The following is a 24,488-nucleotide window of genomic DNA, read 5'->3' on the forward strand; positions in this document are numbered from 1 at the left end:
GTGTTGCCCAGAGGCTGGTCCTCGCCATGTTCGCTGGCTTCTCCGTAGAGCTCTCTTTCCTCCGCTTCCAACTAGAGCCGCATAGATGCAAATAGGGGACCCGAAAAACTGCATTTGCAGAGGTTTTGTAGAAACGGAACAGGACGAGCTAGCGAAGGGCAAGGACTCTCCTCCAGGAACCTCCACCTGCAGCACCTATCCAGCTGTAGGAGCTGTAGGCCTTGGAGAACGACGGCAGATACGGAGGCTGGGAGCCCGGGGCGCACAGAGTGCTCCCTGAGCCGGCAGGAGGAGGAAGACAGACTGTAAACCCTGAGCAGATCTCAAGTTTGGCCGAGGGTGATTTAAGTGTGTGTGGGATTCCACCCATCTGGAATTACAGGACCTCACCCCTAAGTCTTCACCTGGAGGGAAGGAGACATTCCAAACCAAAGGCAAGCTCTGACGCTTCACCACAGACCGACACCGAGATCACAATCCCGCCCTCTGAAGAACGAAAGTGGCCAACGCCAAACACACCCTCCATTTCTCTGCATCCGGGACTGCAGGTAGCAACACCTGAGGGTTAAGAGTAAGATTGCTTTGCTTGGTCTGCGCTGAGGTTCCGTCCACCTCCCCCCTCCCCCCTCCCCGCTCAGGTCAATCACTTCATCCGTCTGTGCCTCCTATCTGCTTTGTACCATGAGGCTGGAAATCGAACGCACTTTACAGGGTTAATTGTGAGGGTGGCTGAGGTCACTTCACCTCACCTCACCGGGGGCTTTCCCCAAAAGTGCACCGGCCGGCCCCGAGTGCGCACATGCGCACGCCCCTTGCACGCCAGCGATTTCTATCGTGGTTATTATGTGGGCTTTGAACGCTCACATCTGCAACATATATTTCTTGATTATACGCATCTTGATTATAAAACAACCAAGTGCGTTTTACATCCGGAACTGTCTTGTGAATGAAACTCCTAAATCCAAATTGGAAGAGACATCCACAGATGGAGCACACACAAGTACACGCAAACACACACATGGCTCCTTTCTAACACCTGCGACTCCTGGCCTCAGCGTGCCAGCACCCAATGCTCCTTGTAGGTCTCAGTGTCTATGGCTACACATATAAGATTGTAGGCCACTACTGGGGGGGGGGCACAAATCCCCCCCATAGCTATTTTCTTGGCTGGCTGCCAGAAGGCCAAATTTAGTAACCAGCGAGGCAGAAAGTATTCTGATGGAGGGTTACAAGCGTCTTGTAGGGCCCCAAGGAGCCTGTCTGTTGGCTTAGGGGAAAGGTCAGCGCTCCGGTTTTCCTTGAATGGAAATTTTTGAAAGGCCTACACCTAACCTACCTTGGGAACTTTCACCCACGTCTAAAAAGGTGAGTCTTAGGACAGTTCGGGTCCAGAGACGGACCCTGCGCACGCCTACACGCCACACGCCTCTGGCTGGGTACTTCAGGACAAGCTAGACCCCGGGAGCAAGGGACTGACTGCGGGGTCGCGACCCCTGCCTGTGCCCAAGCACGCCCTTCGGCCCCTGCAATTAGCGCCAGGAGGTCAGGAAGAACCCGGACGCCTCTACCCGCAGCTCAAAGCCCAACAGAGTGACCCCAGCCCCTCCTGTCCAGTCTGAGACGCCAGCGCGGCCTGGAAATCCCCGCGGGCGGACCGGCGCCCGGAGGGCTCCGGCCGGTCCCGCATCCATCACCTTATACCCACCGATCGGCAAGTCGCTGAGCCCTGCAGGCGGGCTGCAGGGGCCCTGGCTTTCCTGTGTCCCTGTAGATGCGACCAGGAGGAAAAAGAGAAACACTCAAACTTGGAGTTTGTATAGTACAAAAATCAAACATCTCGGCAAAGGGAAAGTGGTTCATGTGGGTAGAATTCGAGGGGGTGTCTCTCTTTATCTGCTCCTCTCAATCCAGGTTACATCCCCCCCACACCCCGAACCCCGTGTCTACACATTTCTACACGGAGAATAAGGAGCTACAGCTCCCTCCTTGAATTTCCAAAAAAAAAAAAAAAAAAAAAAATCCCTTAGAGACCTCATCTGAGGCCCAAAGACGGATGAAAGGGTTGGCTCTTCTTCCGACCCGGGTGAGGAGGTGAGGTGGGAGTGGGGGTGGGGCAGGCTGTCTTTGGGGAGAGCACGTCAGATAGGGGGTGGTGTGATGAGAAAGGGTAACAGAGGTGAAGACCCCAAGTTCCAGCACCCCGAAGGCTCTGCCCAGCCGACCGCAGGACGGCTGGGCGCATTCGTGGGTCAGACAGATAGGTGGCACTCGAAGCCAGGGAGAAAAAAAAAAAAAAAAAAAAAAAAAAAAAGAGTCAGGCGCCGGCCCTGAGTGGCCTCGGCAGCCGCCGCCGCCGCCACCATAAAGCCCGCGGCGAGATTGCGACCGGCGCCAGGTGAGTAATAGGCTCAGAAATCCAGAGAGATTGCGAGCGGGTCACCCCCGGTCCATCAGCGCCACAAGAGTTACACATTAACAGCCCCATATATAAATAAGATACAGAGGAGATTAAATAAAAAAAGAAGAAGAAGACGAGAGGAAAGAAAAGAAGGAAGGGAGGAAGGAAGCCCCAGCCAGGAGGGGCCGGGGACAGGTTTGGGCACTGTCCCCAAATCTGGGGGATGGAGGAGGGCAGAGAGGAGGAGATCCGACTGAGAGAGCCAAGCAGGTTCTGTTTGGATTGGTTTGGTTTCTGCCTTCTCCGCATTTGAAACCGAGCTATTTTCTCCCCAATTTGGGAGCTCCCGCAGCCGGAGGCCGTGAGCCAACCACCACCTTCCCAGGGCGGACAGCGAGGGTTTTGGTCCCTGGGAGGACCGGCCTCTCTCGTGTCCAGGTTCCCGTAAGCACGCTCCGGTCCCTTCTCTCCGGTAGTTCACCCTCCTTCTCCCCCCCCCGCCCCCGACAGCTGGGGAGAAGCAGTAGGGGTCCCCACGTGCCTGGGCTAGAAAAGGGGGGCCGCGCCCAACCCCACCAGGTCTAGGGCTGGATCCTCTTCCAAACACAGGAGGAGGGAGGGGAGGGCCCCCCCTCCTGACCCGCCATTCAAGAGGCCTGAAGGTGACAGGGACGCAGGGCCGGCCTGGCGGGCTCCGGGATGGGGGTTGGGGGCACTGAGCCGCCAGGCAGGCTCCGACTGGGTCTTTGAGTCAAGGCCCCCGGGCAAGAAAGTCCTAAGGGCTAACTTTAGAGGGCAGTCCCTCGAGCCCCGCCACCCCCTCCCCCAAGGAGCCTGGAGGGTTGGGAGACCGAAAGACTGACAGAGGCTCCACTATTTTTTTTTTTTTTTAAAGATTCAAAGATAAATTGAACTTCAAAAAGATAACTCGCCTAACTGCCTCGGGGCTGGTTAGGGGAAAAGCAGTGGGGCAGACGTCAGCTTTCTAGGTGACTTTTGCCTTCGTTGCTCCTTGTGGGCTCCCGAATCACCTTGCCTCCTCACGGCCAGACTAAGTGTGCAACTGTGGGGTCGGGTGAGCACCCTCCTTGGCCTTGCCCTAACCCCCAAGGTCCGTGGGCAAGAGTCTGCTTAGCCTTTCCAGGCACTAGGTCCGTGGGTGCAGGCGGAATTTATTTGTTTTGTGATGCGTGTCAGAAAAGGGAAAGACCAATTAAAAACGAAAACCCTTCCTAGAGCTTATTTCTGGTCGGATTCCTGTGTGTGTGGGGGGGGGGGGGGGCGACTTTGAACACCCGGCAAATCTTCCATTAGAACGAAGTTCCTTTTTACAAAGTTTAATCAGGCCGATTTTCTCTCCCGTTCGGCTCCCTAAATTAAAGGGAAAATATTTTCAAATCGAAGTGGCCCCCTTTGCCGGAGCAAGGGATTTTTGTTTTCAGCTTGAGTGGCATCTCATTTTAGTTTGCTGGGGGGGTGGTGGTGTCTTTAATTATTACTGAAGGAGGGAAGGAGCAGGCAGGAAGACCATTCCCTTCTAGTTTTCCAACTTCGAGAGACACTCTTGAAGAAATCATTAACACGACTTCCAAACTCATTTCCAATAAAAATTTATTGAAATTTCAGTGATGTTTTTTTTTGGGGGGGGAATTACAGAAACTCATCAAGGACTAAACACAAAATATGCCTTCATGGATTTTTTTACTTATTTATTTTTTATTTATTTTTGTTTTGTTTTGCCTTTAATGGTCGTTTGTTTGAACTCAATCCCTCTCTGTACATCAATCCAAAACACCAAGACGAACAATGGCAGGCAAACCTCACTTGGGTTAGAAGATGCCAGAGTTTATGAAAAATTAGGAAGGGTACATGGCAGCCTCCACTGAGCTCACTCCCACAGCAAGCTCAGCCTCCCCCGGAGTGAGTTGAGGGAATTTCAAGTGGAGCCAGGAAGGGCCTGTACCTCCCCAATTTTGGTGAAAATAGGAAACTCCCAACCCCGCCCCCCTCCACCAGCTCTTGGACATTTAAAAAACAAACAAACTTTGCAGCCACCTCTACTTGAAAGCATTGTAGATGGAGGAACAAAAGCCTACGTTAGTGTGGATTAGCCATCTCCTAACCTGGAAATAAAAACCAAAAAGGCAAAACAAGAATAAAACCTGACAGACACAGTCCTATTTACAACCAGCTATGTACAATCCAATAAATTAAAGTTTAAGTTTCTGAGCTGTCATATTCCACCTATTTACAAGAGATATCAAATAATTACATAAATACTTTGTCCAATAGTCGTGTTTCCTCTTTATTACTTCTTTTTAAAACCTTGGTATTGCATATACAGTTAAGAGATCTAATGGTCCGGCAGGCACACGAGGCCCTCTACAGCACTTAGATAAAATTAACTCGATTGGTTTCACCCCCAAAGCTTCCCTTTCACCCCACTTCCTCCAGGTTGCCGATTTAAGCAGGGTTGAAGATGAAGGGACTTACATTGTTTTTCTGTAGAAGCAAAAAAACAAAAACAAAAAAACCAAAAACGTCCAAAATAAAATCCAGAAAACTGTAACATGCAAAAAAAATAGAGACCAGTATTGGCCCTTAAAACATCACAATATTAAAAAAAAAAAAAAAAAAAAGACACAGGGTTCCTTTAATATAGACCAGGTGAGGCCGCTGACCTCCCCTCCCTTCCCCAGCAAAGGTACTCAGCAATCGTTGAGTTTTCAGTCTTCAGAGACAGTTCCATGGGACTTCCTTTGCCCCCATTTTGGTTTTGTTTGCTTGTTTAGGAGAAAAATATTTGACTCCACTTGACACACGAAGGGAGAGAAAAGAGAATCGGGCGATGTCTCTCAAACACCCGCTCCCCTGGCCTCCTGGTTCCTCAGCCCCAACTTTTCACACCAGCCTCCACTGAAGTCGCTCGGGACACAAAAGCCTCTCTGCCCCCTTCCCCCACCCCCGACCCCCGCGTCTCAGCCAGATTCCACAGCCCAGGAAGACCGGGCCTCCGGTCTCTAGCACGCTCTCTGGAGGGAGTGTGGGACTCCTCTCCAGACAAAACTGAAAGGGATGCGGCTCACCTCACGTGGAAGGCCCACGGTTTATTTTACATTTAACAAAGTGCACTGGCAGATTTGACCAAACTGGAATGGAGAGACCTTTGGGGCAGGGGCGGGGAGCGGTTTGTTTTGTTTTGTCTTTAAGGGGACCCGCTGCAGGCCCTGTCTGGCTTGGCTTCCAAGCAGCTGACCAGCCTCTGGATGCTCTGCAGTTCGCTCGTAGCCGCCTCCTTCTCGGAGCAGAGTTTGGGTGACAGGGACACTGAGCTGGAGGACAGCGTGGAGGAGCGGCTGTTCAGTTCGGACCCCGAGTCCACGGCCACCGAGGCCGGGCTGGCTGCCAGCGCGGCGGCTTTGCCGTCTAGGGGCCCCGCGGCAGAAGCCATGGACGGCAAGGCGGTGGCGAGCAGGCTGCTGCTGTCGGGCATGGGGACCGGGATGGAATAGGGGCTGTAGCGCAGCCTGGGGCGCATGCTGTTCAAGTTGAGGAAAGGGTGACGGTGCACGGAGGTGGAGGCCGCCGCCGAGGAGGCCGCCGCCGCAGCAGCCATGTACGTGTAGGGGTAAGGGAACAGGCTCCCAAAAGGCGACATGGCCAAGCCCTGGACAGGAGAAAAAGAAACGGAGGGTTAGAGGGTGTGGATCCTGCCATCTGGGGCAAACCGCTTCTTTTGGGGGGATTTTGGGGGAGGAGGGGACATGACAATACTTTCCCTAGGCTAGGTTGCGTTCTAAACTAAGGGGTTGGAAAACTGGCGACTGCCTGGCTATTAAATCTTCCACAGTACGTCAGTACGTCAACCACGGTGCCTGACCCTTGGGGCTATTAGCAAGTTCCCATTAGGGCAAACAGCTGCACCTGTTGAGTGGCCTCAGCGAGGGCGCACATTATCACAGTGTCTTCAGTTTTGTCCTCTAGAGCTTCCCCAAGTAAGAAAAATTAAGGAGGTGAAAGGAAACGCCAGGGACGGGACCATGTGGGCAAGAAGGGGTTAGCTATCAATATTAGGACAGCAGGCACCCCAGGTGGGAGACTGAGGCAGACACCCACACAGAAGCAGAATTTGAATGCAAGAGCCCAGGGTGTGTCCTGTGCCCCAGTGCTAGAGATGCCACTAGACTCGGCTGTTCAGGCTGCCCCTCCTCCACCTGGCACCTGCCCGTCTGGGGAGATTTTCAACCGGCTGGAGTTAAGCTAGAAGCCAGCCCTTTCTCCGCTCCCTCCTCTCCCATTAGGGAGGAACACGTGCCTTTTGGCTCAGGCAAGAGAGCCGAATATGCTCAGACAAAACAAAAGGTCAGAGTAGGCAGGAAAAAAAAAAATCAGAGGCTTCCCACCAGGTCCAGACCTTTCTCTCCAGGCTCTCAGTGCCTGGGCACAGCTGTCTGAAACCGAAACACACACACACACACACACACACACACACACACACACACACACGCCTGCAACTACCAGTCCCTCCCTCTTTTGACATTTCCCACGAGTGCATAACCCATTAACCCTTTGGAAATAGGCTGGCCTGATTGGGGGGTGGTAGTGGGGGGGGTGGGCTTTGAACTAGGTAGAGCGCTTGGTCATCCCAGACCAAATTCTCACCCAAGGAGTTAGTCACCTCCCCTCCCCACACCCCAGTCCCTTCCTGGGGGAGTAGTGGCTATGAGCCTCCAGAGAAACATGTTGGCTGGGAGATGAAATCAAAGAGGCCCCAGTGTCAGACGAGCTCAGCTCCACCAGGGGACCAGCTGTGTGACCTGAGCCAAGGGATTCAACGTCTCTGGGTCGGAGATGATACATCAAATGAGCCAAACTTGTCACAGCGCTAACCGTGTGGCGCTAAGCCATGCGCTGCCTAACTTACAGGAAGCAATTTAAGGAGGACTTGGGGACTTGGGGGAGGAGAGTCAGGATTGCTCAGTGAGGCAGGCGCCAACTCCTGCAAAGGGTCAATCAAATATTCTAATAGTTATTACTATAGCTTATTATCTAACACTCTAGGCAAGGGACTCCGCTGAGGGGAGAGAAAGAGAGAGAGAGAGAGAGAGAGAGAGAGAGAGAGAGAGAGAGAGAGAGAGAGAGAGACCGTCAGTGGGCGGGCAGGCAGGAGCAGTACCTGAGAGGCCAGAACATGTTGTTGGAGGTGGAAGGGCAAGGTGGCGGCCGAAGCCCCGGACAATCCCTGCGCTGCGGCAGCTGAGGCCATGGCTGTAGAATCCAGGCCCGAGACGCCGGTGGATGCCCCGGACACTGTGGCCAGCAGTGGCCCCATGCCTGCGGCCATGCTGGAGAAGGCGCCTCCCATGGCGAACTGGCCGGGGTGCAGGAAGAGAGGGTGCCCATTAAAGAACTGCTGGCCGGCTAGGCCTGGGGCGAAGCCCAAGCCCGGAAGGGGCCCCTGCGCCAGGTGCGCGGTGGCGTCCGTCTGCACCGACAGTGGCGCGAAGGTGTCCTTGGCGGGCAGCGCGCGGGCCTCCTCCACCTTGGAGGCGCCCGGCCCTTCGCGCCCGGGGCTCCTGCGTTCATCCGCTCCCAGGACACGCGTGCTGGACGAGATGGTGGCCGGGCTGTGGCGCGAGTCTGGGGATGCTTTGTCCAGACGCGCGGTGTCGCGGGCCCGGCCGGCTTCCGCGGGGAACAGCTGCGCCCTGGTGCCCGGGCTGCCCTTGTCGCGGCCTGGCTCCTCGGCCGTCGTGGTGGAAATCTTGGCCGCATCGCAGGCCTCGGGGCCGTGCTCCTCCTTGCTTTCAGCCTCGGCGTCACTCTCTGCTTCGCTGGGGCACAGATCTTGGAGAAGAGGAATACACCGGGGGAACCGGTGGTCAGTTCCTACCTTTCCTAGCTTAAACCCTACCATCCCAGCAGGGCGCGGCGACACAATGCCTGGCATGCCAACACTGAGGCGCTGGAGGCAGGAGGATAGCTGGGACTAGAGTGAGACTATCTCCTATCTCGAAAACAAGACTTCCCACTGGGCAGGCCATTGCCTGTCTAACCCCGGGGCAAGCCCCCCAGCACCACTCCCAGCCTTCGTTTTTCCTTTCTGTAAAATGGGTCGACGGTACGGTGAGGCCTCTACACTTAAATTCAAGAAGAATCCCAGTGCGTTCAATCTCCTGTAGCCAGGCCCCCAACTGGCAGCTTTTTCTTATTGTAACGATTCTACCATCAAACAAAACCAAACCAGAAAGAAAGCTACAACCTAGCCGAAGCTTTCTCCTCGAATCTCTTTATAGGATTGCAAATTCCGCTTTTTAAAGATGAAAACTCGTGACCACAGAACTCGGCTGGAATACATTCCTGTTACCTTCGGAGTCTGAGGCTCAGAGACCAACAGGGTCAGGCACTCCCACAAACTTGTGAATAATTTGGGAAGGATTTGTTTGGAAGGAATCCTCACACCTGAATGGGCACAGGCAGAAACTAACAAGCTCCCCAGGGGCTTTCGATGTGTGTCTCTGTTCCTACAGAGACTGTGGGACAATCTGGTCTTTCATTACTTTTTCATCTCTCTTCTACCACACCCTCCTCTGTGGGTGTCCCACCAGAGAAGGAAAAAAAAAAGAGGAAGAAAAAGAAAAATGAACCCCACTTTATGTTAAAAGCTTAAATGGATTGAAGACATAAAAAAACTTTCCGTTTTATTTCGCTTAATAACAGGTTTCTTCCCGTTGAGAGCTGTCTTTCTAAATAAATGCTACTTGCTCTTCAAACAGAAAACTGGCCCAAGAGTCAAACCACTTTTTCCGCTCCTACCCCCACCTCCCCAGAGCTGATCCTCAAGGGCTTTGCCTCCTCCCTCAGGTCAGTTATGGCTTTTCTCCTACCACCTTCTCTGTGCCAGGTGACTGGGGATCCCAGGCCTTCTCCCTGCACAACACATTTCCCAGAATTCAGTTGGAGCTTGACCAACAGCTGGACAGTGTTGAGTGGAAAGAAGACAGAAGGGAGAAGAGACTGAAGGACAGACAGAGGGACAGAGAAGGAGCTTCAAGTGACTTGTGAAACTGTCTTGCTAAGAGGGCACCACGGGACAGACAGACAGAGACACAGACACATACACACACAGGTCAAATGGGAATGTGGGGAGGGTGTTCTGAGTTCTCCTAAGTTATCCTCACTGCAAATGACTCCTGTTTGCAGAGTCTAGAAAGGCCTACATCTTCCAAAGTGAGCCTGCTGGCTCAGGGCCTTTCCTAACTTCCAAGGCCTCAGGGCCAAGAAAACCTGGAGTCCAGCAAGCAGGGAGGATGCCAGGCTTACCTTTGAGGTTGGATGTCCCCACGGTGGACACAGCCGGAGAGGAGGCCTGGGCAAAGCAATTGAAGGCTGCCTGCTCGCTGGAGGACTCATCCGAAGTCCCAGTCTCCTTCTTGTGTCTCTCATCAAACACCCTCATGGATTGCAGGGTGAGCTGCTTTCTGTGACAGAGACCCACGCCCATCATCAGAGAACGACACAGACACTTCCCTGCTTTGTTTTCTTCCCCCCACTTTCCGGGGTGGCACACACCTCACCCCACGGCTCAACGTGAAGTCTGTGAAATGTGCTGGCCACACGGTGGCCAAACAACACAGACCCCAGCATTGTTCTTGGCTGTTCAACTTGGGGGACTATGCATTAGGAAAAAATGTGGCCTGGGAAATTTGTTTAAAACCTCAGGACAGAGGTGAGAGTTGGCTGGAGACAGTCAGACAACTGGCCTTCACCCAGCCCACCAAACCCCTGCACAGAAAAGGCTAAAATGGGCACGAATCATTCACTACACTCAGCTCTCCTCAGTTCACATTAACTGGCTTTTCAGTTTATTTCAATATTAGAAATTATCTTTTGTTTTTGTTTCTCAGTGTAGCTTGCTCTCTAGACCAAGCTGGCCTCAATCTCTGCCTACCTCTTCCGGGATTAAAGGCATGTGCTACCACTTCTGCCTTAGAAATTACTTTTTTTGATGGTCAGTCCCAAGGGAATAAAGTTTAAAAATTGGTAGATGATTTTCTGGTGTGTAGAAAAATCTTTGAAATGGGACATGAGTAGGGAGCATGGCTTTTTCTATAGTCTTCAGCTGTTTACTTAAAGAAAAAAAAAAAACCAAAAACCTGTTGCGGAGAGACCCATGGGGGTGGGGGGAGGGAAGGAGTCCTGGACTTCTTAAGAGGCCTCAGCTCCAGGCTGGTGCAATCTGAGAGATGAAGTTGCAAAGACTCCAGAAGAATTTGGGAATGGCTTGGTCCCTTCTTGGGTCTTGCTCAGAATGAATGCCAATTAACTAATGATTAATAAGCATTACTATAATTTGTTACTCTTGAGATCTTTCTCTGGTCTGGTCAAAACTTAGTTCCCTTAAAGGCAGTAAGTAGCATAGAAAGTTCTCCACGGGGCCACTATGGAGCTGGCGCCCTCCCCATCCTTTTCAATCCAACTTCAAGCCTAGGAAAAAAAAAATCCCTCAGTTATCCCCTAAATTAAAGTCTCTACTCACCTTTTTTCTCTCCTTCCATTCCCAGTGTCCCGAAAACCTTTTGCAAAAGGATTGTTGTCTATTTTTAACTGAGTTATCTAGAAGAGGAGACACACAAGCAAGATAAACATTAGCTTCACTTTCTAGAATGTTCTAAATGTGCCCCCCCCACTCCTCAGTCACTGGGATGGGCCAGGTAAAAGTGAGAGAAGGTGACTCCAAGACAGGAAGGGGCTGAAATACCAAAAAAGACTGTAGCAACATTTACGTGTTCTAGGGAGCCAAGCAAGGATTTCACTCTGAAGTTATCCCAAGAAATTTTCTCCTTTGGACAGGTTAGATTTGGAAAGGAGACTCTTTCAAAGCAACCAAGAGGCAGTCTATAGATATGAGTTAGCAGACTTCTGTTATACATATCAATTAATTGTAAAGTATCTTAAAATTCTATTTCCTGATGCTTTCCAACACCCCCCCACACACACACTCACACACACCATACACCAAAACCTTTTCTGTGAATCTAGTAAAATTAATTATGAGGTTTCACTACCTTGCACTAAAGTGACACTCCTCCCCCCTGACACAGAGGCATGAACAGGGTTAAAGAAATTATCATACTGAAGACTTACAAATTTAAAAGAAAGGAATGGTCACTGGTAATATTTGTTTTCATTTATGTTATTTATTTATTTATTTATTTTTGCCATCACCACCATTAGGTAAAGAAGGACCCCTGGCCCTTGATTTTTTTAAGAGCCAAGTTAATTGATGTAACTTTCACGGGATTCTGGGTCTATCTAGAGGAGCCTGCCTTTTACAGATTGTTATCTTTTAAATCTCCTCTTTTGGTAGGCAAACTATATATCCAGTTACCAGGAGGTGGAAAGCTGTGTGTTGGTTTTAGGTTCTGTTATTTAAAGTAAAGGATGCCAGACATCAGGTTTTGCATGAGGCAAGTAAAAGAGCTGCTGGTGACTTGACATTCAGCCTAGGAAATGTGAGGATCAGTGTCCACAGGGGCCAGGGATAGTGACCGTGAGTTCAAAGTACAAGGCATTGCTTGGTGAACTCTCCCTAGGCTCCAAGGCTCAAGTGAAGAGGAACAGGGGTCCTCAACCCCTTCCCATCCACCACCATCAATAGAGACTCTTCTCTGGGCCTGTGTTCTAACCTTCAGGCCAGGAGAACTGCAGATTCCAGGTGTGGCCTCATCCGGGAGCCCCCTTTTTAACCTCCAGCTTCAGGCCCAAGGAAGAAAAACTTTAAGATGAACTAGTGACTATGTCCACCTTTAAGTGGGAAGCCTCAGAGAGCAAATTAACATAAGCCCTTATCAAGGTGCACACACCACCACCACCACCACCAGCAGCAGCAGCAGCAGCAGCAGCATAAAAAGTAAAAAAACAAATAATCTCTCCAGGATTTCTGGCTACAAGAGAAAAAGCCCACCTCAACTCAGATTCTCCTGACAGGATCCCAGCAGCTTTCCACCTTACATTGCTAGCTGGTTCCTTCCAGTACTCATATTTTTTACTTCCTCCTGAAGAGGATGAACTAGGAAATGCCAGAAGACCAGCCCCTGGGGCCAGGTCTGGGACTGGAATGGCAATTTATAACACAACAGGCATCAGTTTCCCAGCTGAGAGTTTTGGTTCTCCCCCTCAAAGGAATCAGGCCTCTCCCCAGAAGGTCAAATCACACAAGAAAATTCCAGACTCTCTGGCCAATGCCCTGGTAACTTTCTCATTCGTGAAGGCAAGAGAGCTTAAAGGGAGAGAGAGAAAAGCCCCTGGGTTACCTTGTCATTCTGATAGGCAGTCACGGCAATGAATTCCGTTTCCGGGAACAGGTATGTGCGAAATGTACTATACGGCAATTTCAAAATATCGTTGGCTCTGACGATGTGGAACCGGGGCTGGTACTTATGCATAGAGTTCAGTATAGTCTGTAGAAGCAGGGAAGGGAAAGCGCACATTAAAAGAGACAGCAGGGAAATGGTTTAACAGTACAAAAAAAATTTTTTAGGCTCCCCTGCCAAGCTGAGAGCGTCCCCACTCCTGGGTCCAAAGCCCACCTCCTGGGGTACATTTCACTCCACAGATGTTATCTTCCGGAGACTCCAAATTGTTCCTCAGCATCTAAATCGAGCCCCCCAACCCCACCCTTGCCATCTACATATTCATTCGTACCTTGAACCCTAGCCTACCTGGGTCCCAAAACTATAATTCCCCTGCCACGTTGCGTGATCACTTGGGAAGGCCAAAGTCTTAAAAGATAGAGAAAAACATGCATTTTAATTTACAAAATGATTCAGTACTTTAAGCGCCCACTAATTGACAAGCCCAATCCACTTAAGGCCTTGAGAGGCTGAGCTCCAGAGAGGAATATTTATGCCCTAATCAAATCAAGGGTTTCAAATGCAATCCCTGTCCGCTTTAGATATTTCCGAGCCATTCACGTCTTCCTGGGCCTAATCTTTCTGCTTATTCCTCGCTTATCACTTTGTTTATTCTATTGAAATGTTGGGGAGGGCCAGAGGACAAGCAAAGGTCCTCTGGCCTGACTTTCACAGGCCATCCAAGTCTTTTGGTAAGCCTCTAAAGACACTCACTCACAGAATCCCCTCGTGCATTCCCCAGTACACACGGACCATTATTTTTAAACACTAAAGATTTAAGCTCGTTCCTATTACATCCGACTTTCACCCAAGTCCAAATCGCTTTTAGCAAAAGCAAATATACTTTAAAAAAAATTGCATTCACGGCCTTGAACTAAGGCGGTCAAGGCCTTGAACACCCAACTCTCCCAAGAAATGACACGGCTGATTTCAATAATAATAACATTAATGTTTGTAAGCAAAACGAACCCAATCTTTAAAAATCGATTCACGACTTTTTATTCTTACTATTGTCTCTACACCTCCAGGCCCAGCACCCACCCAAGACCTTTGATTGCTATTCCGGTCAATTCTTCTAGAATGTCAGTCTCTATATTGTCCAGGCAGCAGGACACCCCCTCCCACCCCTGCCCCCCAAAATCTACTTTGCAACTAGGTTACAAATTGAACAAAGTTGGCAACCAGAAGCCAGAGAGGTGTCTGGGCCCAAATTGAGAGTTTACAAGGAAGCCCTACCTCCTGGTAAGTCTTACTGATAGTCAATGAAACTTACAAATCCGTGCTTATCCGAAATGTTGTTGGTGAGTTTCAGTTTGTGGAAAGTGACGACCTTGGACATCCATTGCTCCCCCGTAGCAGGGCTGTCCGGGTGTATGTACATTCTCTTTGGCATTTCAGGGTCTGCCTTACCGGCCACCATCCACCGAGAATTGTGAAATTTATATCGGCAGTCATCAGCAGCTATAATGTCCATCAATAAAATATACTTGGCCTTTTTATCCAGCCCAGAGCACCTCACTTTAAATGGAGGGAACATTCGCCTACAAGAGTAAAACACACACGCACACACACAAAAAGGAAATAGACAAATAAGTCCGGGTAAACGGCTTGGGACCTCGGCTGGCTTGTTTAGCACTATCTAAAAAAGCCCGAGGCTTTCGCTGGGACCAGGGACTCTGCAAGGCAACCATGGGTGGAAAATATGCTCAATTTCACATCGTCTTCCTCTCCCAAGCCTCAAATGAAATTAATTACAGCAGCCTTTTCTCTCTAAGAGGATTTACTATTTCTTTAAGAAGCATGTTTGTCTGTGTGGCCGTCTGCATTGCCCTCTGTAAAGAGAAATGATGAGTGTATTTAGTTTGAGGCAGCTAAAGCCAGGGTCTTAAGGAACTGTGGTTAATAACGGTTAGGATTTTCCACATGCCCGCTGATGAGAAAACATTAAAACTTATCAGGGAAATGAATGCCCAGTTATGGACCGAGGCTGGCTCAGGTTGGAGGCAGGCTAAGCGCCTGGGCCTGGTAACGCATTCGTGATTTAAGTTGCAAACCACATTCCTCTACTCTGTAGGCCACTGCAAGACTCTGCTGTTTAATTTCCCAGAAGTGCTGGCTTTCCCTACTTTTGACTTAAAAGGAAGTCCCCGGTTATGAAAACCGACTAAATGTCTTGTGGGTTGGAGAAAGATCTCATGCCAAACTTTGGCCTCAAGTAGTTTGGAAGGCGGCTGGAAGTGGGGTTTTGTTTTTGCGCCCTCTCAACTGGTATCTCGATAAACCTCAATGCTTACCTACACGTATTTTCCTCTTAAACCAGGGGTTTTAAGTCCTGGGGCCGGTGTCCTCCCCTTGTTTTGGTCAGGCAAGGGCACTCGGCGTTATGTAAAGTATTAATAATAATCAAACACAAAAGTGGGGTGCATATCCTCATGGGTTTCTTGGGTCTACACGCATAACCTTAAATATAAAAATCGCCTACTCAGTCCTCCCTGGACTTGCGAGACGTAGGAGAAGGCAACGGGAACAGAAACCCGAATGTCCTTCGCCCTTCCATTGATTTCGCTCTGTCTCAGTCAGGCTTAGGCCCCTTCAGTCCCAGAGACTGGGCTGAAGAATAGGAAGGACTCAAGGATTCCACTCCCTACGGGTCTCCAATCCCCGTACAAAGGGGGCTTAAGTGTCTGTCTTGGCAAAGAAAATCAGACAAAAACCAAACAGAAATAAAGGTGATTTCAGAACGGCTTTCCAAACGCGCTCCCTGCAACAGGGTGCTGCAGATGTCAGCTGGCCGCGTCTCCTTCAACGCAAAACACCCAGTATTCTGTAGGAAACCGGGAATACAGGTCTCTAAGAACCATGCATCGGGGCCCAGGTAGGCTCCAACTTTCTGACCCTCAGGCAGAGCCCAGGAGTCTTTACACAGTCGGGGACAGGCAGTTTTCGTCCCAAACGTACTAATAAGGCAGAATCTACTGTCTTAAGAGACAGACAAAAGGAGACATGAAAACCTTTTGATTTTGAGGGAGGGGGTCCCCCACTGATTACTCACCTCCCCGACTTCGTAATGACCATCTCTGTACCCCGCTTGTGAAACTGGTCCCAAAGTTCCTTGGCCTCCAGGTGCACCTTGGGGTCGTCTTCCACGTCCTCTTCGGGTTCCATGGTCTTCAGAGGCCTCAGATGCGCCTGGGGTCCCAGGGATGAGAAAGGGATGCCAGTCTCCGCAGCCCCCACTAGCTGATCCATGATGGGCTTAGCCAGGGCTCCAGGCAGCGAGAGCGCCGCGGCGGCGCCGTTGGGAGGCAGCGTCAGCGTGGGGAAGAAAGGCGGCTGGTGGCCCAGCACCGCACTCATGGCGAAGTCCGGCGCCCGGTGAGGTAGGAACGGATGATAGGCCATGCTTGTCCCAGGGATAACCGGATCTCTCATGGAGAGGCTCATCCACTCCAGACAGGGAACCAGTCCGCAGCTGCTGGGTTGGCTCCGCTTTTGTTGTCGCTTTTCAAAAATAATAATAATAAAAATTTCAACAGCAACACATAGTTCTGTTTTTGTTTAAAATAAGAAGGGAAGCGATTTACAATGAAAGCGTCCGAAAGGGAGGGGGAGTGTCTTTTGGGGGAGAGAATGCCGCTTTTAGAGAGGACGCGGCGACAGATCGGGAGACATCGCCGCTGCAGGGGCCGTCCTGGTGCGCGGAGTGTGTTTGAAAAGCGGCTCCCAGAAGTCGTTTTCAGTAGGGCGAGAAGCAAGCAGGGGCTCGACTGACGCCCGAGCCCTGTGGCTTAGCTGGAAATAGACTCAGCAGCCCTTTCCCCGGGTGGCTCCCCGGCTCCCACGCTCTTTGTTGCCAAAGCGCAAGGTTCTCCGAGACTTTTTTTTTAACCTTTTTTTCGTCTCCTTCCCCCGCCCCCTATCTCTTCTCGGGCTCTCTCGTAGGAGGCGTCTTAGTTGAGCTAGACTCTGGCTTTCGCAGGCAGCGAGATCAAGGAGGGGGAGGAAAAGTCTCTCCTTAAAAATCAACAACAACAACAAACGATTTTAGCCCCTTTCCAGCGGCGCTATCAAAACTGGAAAGCTGGCTTCGGTTCGCGCTCTTCCTCGCTGGCTCCGAGCTGCGCGCAGTGTCTGGGTGGCGATCGAAGGGTGCCTGCGATCTCCTGCCTCGGGGACTCGGCTGTCTTCCTTGGGCTAAAAAAAAAACGTGAGCGAAATCGCTTTCCTAAAAATAATAAATTAAAAAAAAATATCAGCGTCCGGGCGCGCAGGGCGAGGGAGGATCAAGAAGACGGGTGCAAAAAAAAAAAAAAAAAAAAAAAAAAAAAAAATAGGAAAGGAGGAAGAGAGAGAGGAGTGATTGGGAGCTGGAGTAGGCGAGTAGAGGGAGGGAGAGAAAAAGAGAGCGAGCGAGCACCTCGCCACCCTCCTCCGCCTCTAGAATTCCCCGGGCGTCTGCTCGGCGGCTCTGGACTGTCGGGCTGCGCTGTGGGCTGCGGGAGCCCGAGGCTTGTTGATTGGCTCTTTGACGCTTTCGGACCAATTGTGTGGCTTCATAGGCGTGGTTTTCACAGGTCGAGTGCTGGGGGAATAGAGCCGAGTTATAAAAAGAAGGTGTCGGAAACTGGAACGTCGCTGCGCCGCGCGGTACTACGGCCTGTCCTGCGTTTATGTCAACATGATCAGAGGGGAGGGCGGGGAGCCACCAGGGCGCCGCGCACACCAAAGTCGCCTCTAGGTGGCTGCTCCAGAGGAGAGTTCGCCAACAAGCCTGAGAGCTCGCCCCGGCTCCTCAGCTCAGCCCAACGTCTGAAAGGCCTCAGCCATCCTAGCCAAGGGGATCCGGGGAGGAGGCAGGGCCAGGGAGGAAGGGGGAGGGAGCGAGGGCGGGAGCCAGGCTGCCTGCCCGGCATCCGAGGCGCCGGGCAGGGGCGCTCGCCTCTCGCGCGCTCCGAGAAGCCCGCGACCGCTCCTCCGTGCAGATCTGCAGCTTCTTCCCTTTCCCCCGGGCCCCGGGCTAGCCGAGCCGGCCGCCGAGCCTCCAGTCCGAGCAAAGCGCCTTTAACAAAAGCTCCAGGCTCGCGCGGCTCTGCAGCCCCACGTGGAGCCGCCCCAGCCGCCTCCAGGTCGAGTCCTCTAGCTCACGCGTCCGGGGGCTCCGGCTTCTCCAGCCGCCAGCCTACGGGATCCCACAAACCTTTCTCTCCCCGGTGCGCGCTCCCCACCCGCAGCCACGTGTAGAGACCCAAACGCCCCCTGGGTATCCGTACCCGAACGCGCGCCAACACACTGGGACCGAGCCCCACGCTGAAAAACACACGCAAACACGTACAAGGCCTGCGCGCCCGGCCCAGTCTACGCTCGCTCTGCGATCCGGACTCGTTTTGTTTCTGTCTTTCCCTCTTTTCTTTCTTTCTTTTTTTTTTTTTCTTTTTTTAAATTGTGTTTACTGACCCTTTTGAGCCCAGTTTCTCTTCCATTTGGAGGCGGACACCGGCGTTCCACCCGGATGGGGGTGTGGGTGTAGAGAAAACGGAGCCGCTGGATCAAGTGAGTGCAGCGACCGTGGGCCTGTCTCCCCCGACCCCCCCAACCCCCCAAGACTCTGCCCTCACCTCCCCGTCCAGCTAGGCGGGGAGCTGCCGCTCTCGGCTGGGAGAGCTGGTTGGGGGAGGTGCCTCAGCCTCGTATCTTTCCGAGGCATCGCTCTTATCTCCCGGAGCCTCGGTTCCTTCTCCACCCCGGGGACTTATCTTGGCACAAGTCGGGGGCGAATTTGTAAAACAAACCGTGAAACGCACCCCACCGCCCTACCCTCAGAGGTCGGGAGGCTTGGTCCCTGCTCATCCCAGGTTGGGGAGGAAGGCAAATTGATGAGACTTTGTTAGGGTGACGCTGTTACTGCAGTTTATGCCGGAGTCCCCCCAAAACCTCAGTCCTTGTTTGAGGGTGGGGGTGAGTTGGGCCATCCCAGTGTAGGTGGAGGGCAATCTTAGCTCTTAGCAGAGTTTTTTTTTTTTTTTTTTTTTTTAGTTTTCCGGGGACAAGACCTTCTTTGCTTTGAGATGGAACAGAAAAGGGGCTGGTTTCCGGGCCTAGAGATTAAGCTTTGAATATTTCCGTGTGGACCATTTGCGCCTAGATTTTTTCCCCCTTGAGGACCACCCATCCAGCACACACACACACACACACACACACACACACACACACCAACTGCAGGTCAGAACTGGCAGCTACTGGGTGACCAGGCGGCAGCTCCCTCTTCTAGGTAGGGAAGAACGTTTGAGGCCACGAGAGCTTTTACAGTCTCGCATGTTTTGATGTACAAGGTTAAGAGAGGTTGGTGCCCGCCCTGAGCTTTGCCACATGTGGCCAATGAGAATAGAGTCATTCTGTGGACTTGGTCTGACTCGCTGTCTCTCCTCTCTCTTTCCCCTTCTCTATCTCGCTGTGTCCGTGGCCGAGAAAGGAGAAACGGGACAGAAGGTGGTACTCAAGGCAGTGGCTCATAACACCCTCTTTCCCAGTTCCCGGTTCCAGATTGCCTAGGGTGCAGGAGGCCAGGCCAGGGCCCTCTCCCGCTCGGGCCACCGAGTTCTCCGCAGCTAGAAGCCCCCGCCCCCCCCCCCCGCCCCCTTGCCTGGCCACTCTAGCCAGAGAAGCCCTAGAACCCAACTCTGCTTCGCCCGCCTTGGCCAGTTAACCTCGGCACTGGAGTGCAGGAAAGCAGTTCTGTAATTGCAGTGTGTTTGACCCCCTGGTCACCCACGCGATGCCCCGAGGGTCCACGGGCTAGCCGGAAAGACCTTGGCAGAGGATACCCGGCATTCTGGCCTCGGAGATCTGCTCTGTAAAAGCACGGCGAGCTCGCTGAATTTTCATGTAACTATCTGGCCCTGCTTTTTGGCTCCAGCGTGGACCGAGAGCAATTTCTGAGCCTCACATTACCCCACCACACACACACACACACACACACACACGCCCTTCGGTTGCCTATTTTTGACTGTAGCTCTAACTTAACCTCGGGGTCACCCCAGTTTGCCACTTCTGGTGTCCACCCTTCACTCCCGTGAGCCAGGAAAAGGGGGGCGGGTGGAGGAAAGTTTGCGGGATTCTGAATCGAAAATGTCTACATGTTGCTAATGGTCTACAAACTTCCGCCAATTACAACTGACCTCCCAGACGCTGCCCCTGGAGGCTCGTGTTCTGCAAGGGAGGCCGCGGCGATGCTAGGATCAAAAGCAGGAAGGTGCGAACTCCTCTTCGTCTTTGCGTGCCCGCCGCGTCCCCCCCCCCCTCCCGGTGGGTGATAAACCCACTCTGGCGCCGGCCGTGCGCTGGGTGATTAATTTGCGAACAAACAAAAGGGGCCTGGTGGCCACTGCATTAGGGTTAAACATTGGCCAGCGCCTTCCGCAGGCTTGTGGCAGGCCTGGCCTCCTGGAGAAGCCACAGAGTTAGCGCGCCTCCGGCCCCTTCTAGCTGCTGACCCGGTGCAGCTTCCTAGATTCCCTGATAGAATTTAGTCAGCCTTTCCAACCAAATCGAGAACGACGTGAAAGATGGGAATCCAGTGTCTCTAGAAGAAATATCCTCCCGCCTTTTGCAATAGATTTTTTTTTTCCTTTGCAATATAGGGCCTGGAATTTTGAACACTGCAATGCCGGCAGCTTCTGAGGCAAAAGAGAAGCAACTCCTGTCCCACGCTGACCCTTTTGTGACCGAATGGTGTTTATCTGAAACGAGAGAGAGAGAGAGAGAGAGAGAGAGAGAGAGAGAGAGAGAGAGAGAAGAGAGAGAAAGAGAGAGAGAGAGAGAGATGGGCGAGATGGTTGGCTCCGTAAATTTTCTCTTGAAGGCCCCTTCGCTTGTGTGAGGTCTGTCTGGCAGGACTCCATGAGGGACGTGTTACACTCTAGGCCCTCTTAAACACGCACCCTGCTCACCACCCAGCTTTATTCAGTCCGAGGTGTCGCTCTATTGGATGTCTTGTTGACAGGAGGGCATGGAGTTTCTCCTGGGGGTCTGGGGCCTGATTATGAAATTGGGAGAAGTTAACTTTCCTTGGGAGGCAGTTCTTGGTAGCCTGGCAGCATGGAAATGGCTCTTTGGGACCTTATACCCTGGCTCATGTGATCCTGGAAACTCAGCCCCATTTGACCCTGGTACACTTGGAGACCACCTATGACAGAGTGTAGGGGTTTCACTCTCCTTTTCCGTTCTCCCGTGGGAGACAGGATTTCCTTACCGTGAGCTCCAGCCTGGCCTCTCTCTCTGGGCTCCTGTTCTACTCCCAGCCAGCTCTGCTATCACTACCAAGTGAGAGCTTTTGTCTACTTGGGTGACCAACCCACCCCCTCCCCCAGGCCCTGACTGCTGTGCATACTCTCCTTCCATCACAGAAGGAGCCTGAATTCAGGGTCTTCCTTACCTCCTGTTCCCCAAAACTTGCTAGGAGAGCTTGGTCCTTTGAGGAAGGGTTAGTTAGCATCCTTGCAATTTTGCCTAGGACAGGCACAAACCTTTAAACAGGGCAGAGAGTATACCTCTCTTTCCTTTCCCTCCCTGTCACCTTTCCCTTCCCCCATTCCTCTTCTTCCTTCTTGTCTTTCTTTTCTTTTGTTTTTATACTTTATTTTCTCCTCCCTCCCTCCCTTCCTTCCTTTCTTCTCTCTCTCTCTCTCTCTCTCTCTCTCTCTCTCTCTCTCCCATCTCTGTTCCTGTCCACTTAGAGTTCTCTGATTGCACAAGTATGAACATCACTGGGTCTCCTTGAACACCCCTGTTCTTCTCATCCTCTGAGGCTCATGCTACATTTTTTTTTTCTGTCTCTATCACCCAGCCCTCCTTGATGCTTCTCTTGCTTCTTTGTGACTTTTAGTTTTTACTTTGCTATCTCCCTAGCTGTCTTGGCTCTTTCTAAGTTTCTCCCTGTTATTCTGATCCATCTCCCCCACCCCCTTTTCCAGTAACTTTGACAGGCTAGAGATACCTAAGAGACACTTTTGCCTTATTGCTTTGACTGGGAGAGATTTAAAAAAAAAAAAATCTGGCATGGTCTATTTGTCCAAGTTTCTCCTTTTGGTCTTAACTTTCCCAAAGTTATTTTTGTTGCTGTTGTTGCCAGTACCCCTGATCCCGATGTGCTGGGGTCCCTTTCCCTCTCTAAGGCAAAAACCCAGAATGAGGGGCTTCAGGCCAGCCTCCAAAAAACCCAGCTCCTAGCTCCTGCCAAGCTCCATCAGGACATGTCTTTCCAGTAAGGCAGTTTTTTTTTTTCCTTCTTCTTTGTCCTCTGACATCCTTCTAAATTATTGATCAGGGCAATCCAGTACAGGAGTCTGAGGCAGTGAGTGAGAAAGACACTCTCCAGCTTGAGGAAGCCGTCTTTTGAGTAGCCAGGCTTACATCGGATCCCAGTTGGTTTATGCTGCTTCTAGGGCGTCATTCTTTATGTACTTACTTGGTGTTTATCATACCTCCTGTTAATGTAAATATGGTTCTGGCAGAGTCCAAATGGAGAGATTTCATCCTCCACATGATTCTTGTTAGCAGCCACCCCTCATCAAAGAGGGTCACCTCCACAAAATGGCAAATTTGGACATAGCTAGTAATTCAGATAAGTTGAAGTGGAGGCAGTAAGGAGGGAGAAATGAGGAGTATGGGGAGGGTGATGTTTTCTTTTACATCTTCAAAGTCCCTCTCCCCTTGAGAAAAGGAACTAATTGTGGTTTCCTAATGTCAAGCCCAAAAGCATATAGGTTCTTTGTGTGTGTGTGTGTGTGTGTGTACATGTGTGTGTTTTACTCAATTTTTTTTAAAAAAAAATGTAAGAATGAATATTACTTACTCCAGCAGAAATGAATTACAAGGAAAGAGCTGGAATTTCTTTCTTTTTTTCTTTCTTTTAATTTGACTTGGAATCTACAAGATGCAGGACAGAGCTGATCACCCCCCCCACCCCCCCAGGCATTTTGACCATCTCATACCTCTCTTTCTTCAATACCATCTTTCCAGCAGCCCTTCAGTGAGACATGCAGGTATTTTATCTATCCTGTGTGTGTGTGTGTGTGTGTGTGTGTGTGTGTGATGTCCTTTTAGGAGAATGAAAGGAAACAACACAGGCATCAGCTCTCACCTGAAGCTTGAAGGTGGCTTTCAGGAGAACTCACTTTTACTTGCTCTTCTGGTAGTGTGTCTGTTATTAAATGCCAGGGCTATGAAGGGCTTAGAATGTTACCCCCTGGGACCACGGGGCAGAGGGGACAAGAGAACACTGTAAGGGAGACAGCATGGCAAATTCAGTGGCTGCTACTCTCAGGAAGGTTGACAGGCCCAAGAAAGATGGGTGTCTCCAAATCTGCTGAACTAACTGTCTTCTGGTGGCCCAGAACACGTTTTCTTAATCTGAATACAATATCCATTACTGTGTCATCTCCCCCCCTCCCCTTACTGGGTTTCAATTATACCGGGCTGGAGCCCAAAGTTCACGGGTGCCCGGTGCAGCTTCCTTCATTTATCTATAAGCAAGACACCAATGAAAGCAGCAGGGACACAGAACTTGTCCCTGTCTTCTTGAGGGTGCTCCTCCACTCCCTCCTATTTCCTCCCGGCAGCGGTCCCCTAGCTCTTTGCCAGCCTTCCAGCTTGCTCATGTACCCAAAGATAGGGTTGTGTGCCCTTCGAAAGAGGTTAGGGTGAGCAGAGAGGGAGAGCCTGTGATGTGCAGAGAAGCCCCCAAAGATGGAGCTTCAGAGGTGAGGTGAGCACCCTCCTCTGAAAGATGCCCCAAGACCTACCAAGTCTTTCTCCCCTTGCATTTTCCATAGAGATCTAAAAATTAGTCTTTTCCGAAGCCATCTTTTTGTAGCCCTGTGGTCCCTGGTTTGTTGATGTGCCTGGCAGGTAGGGGGAAATGAAAAATGGCTGTGAACTCTTAGAGTCAATATTGTGGTTCTAGGCTTGCTCCCCCACAGCCAGGCAAACTGGCCACTACTCACTTCTCACAGAACAAGGAGTTAAACAGCAGCCCCTAGGCCATCTCCACCTTCTATACCTGTGGACGGGTTTTTCCGCAAGGGGAGAGTTACTTAAGGATTGCGGGTGGGACTTAACCTCACTAACAATCTTATTCACCGCCCCTCCCCCGGAAGGGCTGGAGGCCTCTACAATTTCCTATCAGCCACCCCGTCTTCTCAGCATGCACACCCAACCTGTGTATTTCAGCTGCCCTACATTTTGTGTGGCAGGGAAGGAATGACCCATGCCTACTGGAGGCCTTACATAGGCAAGCTCCTAGGATCCCTTTCGCGTCCCTAGTTTGAGCTTTGAATATACACAGGGTGGAGAAATTTCTCGTTTCTTCCTGCTTGGGGGTGGAGGGTCGTCATTTGTGTTTTAGAGGCAGGAGAGGGTAGTAAGAGAACGTCGGGAGTTGTGAGGATGCTTCTGAGAGTTTCTTTCTCCAACTCCACAGGTTCCGTCTCCTTCAGCGGAGAGGAACCTGCGCTCTTTCCCTCGCCACCTTAGGAAGAGGCTGTGGGTGAGGGGCGGCCGAAGCACCCCGGAAAGCGACTTTCGTTAGTTTTCTTCGAGGGTGGGGGCTTCACAGAATGTCCCTCCCTCCTTACCCAGGCTCCCGGCACAGAAGGTGCACTGGCCCCGGTGCAGACTCA

The 24,488-nt window shown here is 51.4% G+C and overlaps 1 protein-coding gene across 2 annotated transcripts; it reads right to left on the bottom strand.

Annotated features, from left to right (window-relative positions):
- Positions 1 to 4,106: 4,106 nt before the first annotated feature.
- On the bottom strand, positions 4,107 to 17,591 carry Tbx3 (T-box transcription factor 3). Of its 2 annotated transcripts, XM_021642585.2 has the most exons (8): positions 15,866 to 17,591; positions 14,087 to 14,354; positions 13,123 to 13,182; positions 12,715 to 12,861; positions 10,938 to 11,014; positions 9,722 to 9,879; positions 7,575 to 8,245; positions 4,107 to 6,065 (listed from the first exon to the last, which is right to left on the bottom strand). In XM_021642585.2, the coding sequence occupies exons 1-8, from the start codon at positions 16,255 to 16,257 to the stop codon at positions 5,604 to 5,606; spliced, it is 2,235 nt and encodes a 744-aa protein (XP_021498260.1). In that variant the 5' UTR covers positions 16,258 to 17,591; the 3' UTR covers positions 4,107 to 5,603. The 2 variants fall into 2 exon arrangements, with proteins under 2 accessions (XP_021498260.1, XP_021498268.1); XM_021642593.2 differs by lacking the exon at positions 13,123 to 13,182 and having other exon boundaries at positions 15,866 to 17,588.
- Positions 17,592 to 24,488: the final 6,897 nt, after the last annotated feature.

The sequence above is a fragment of the Meriones unguiculatus genome, chromosome 4, assembly GCF_030254825.1.
Source record: "Meriones unguiculatus strain TT.TT164.6M chromosome 4, Bangor_MerUng_6.1, whole genome shotgun sequence".
Lineage (NCBI taxonomy): Eukaryota > Metazoa > Chordata > Mammalia > Rodentia > Muridae > Meriones > Meriones unguiculatus.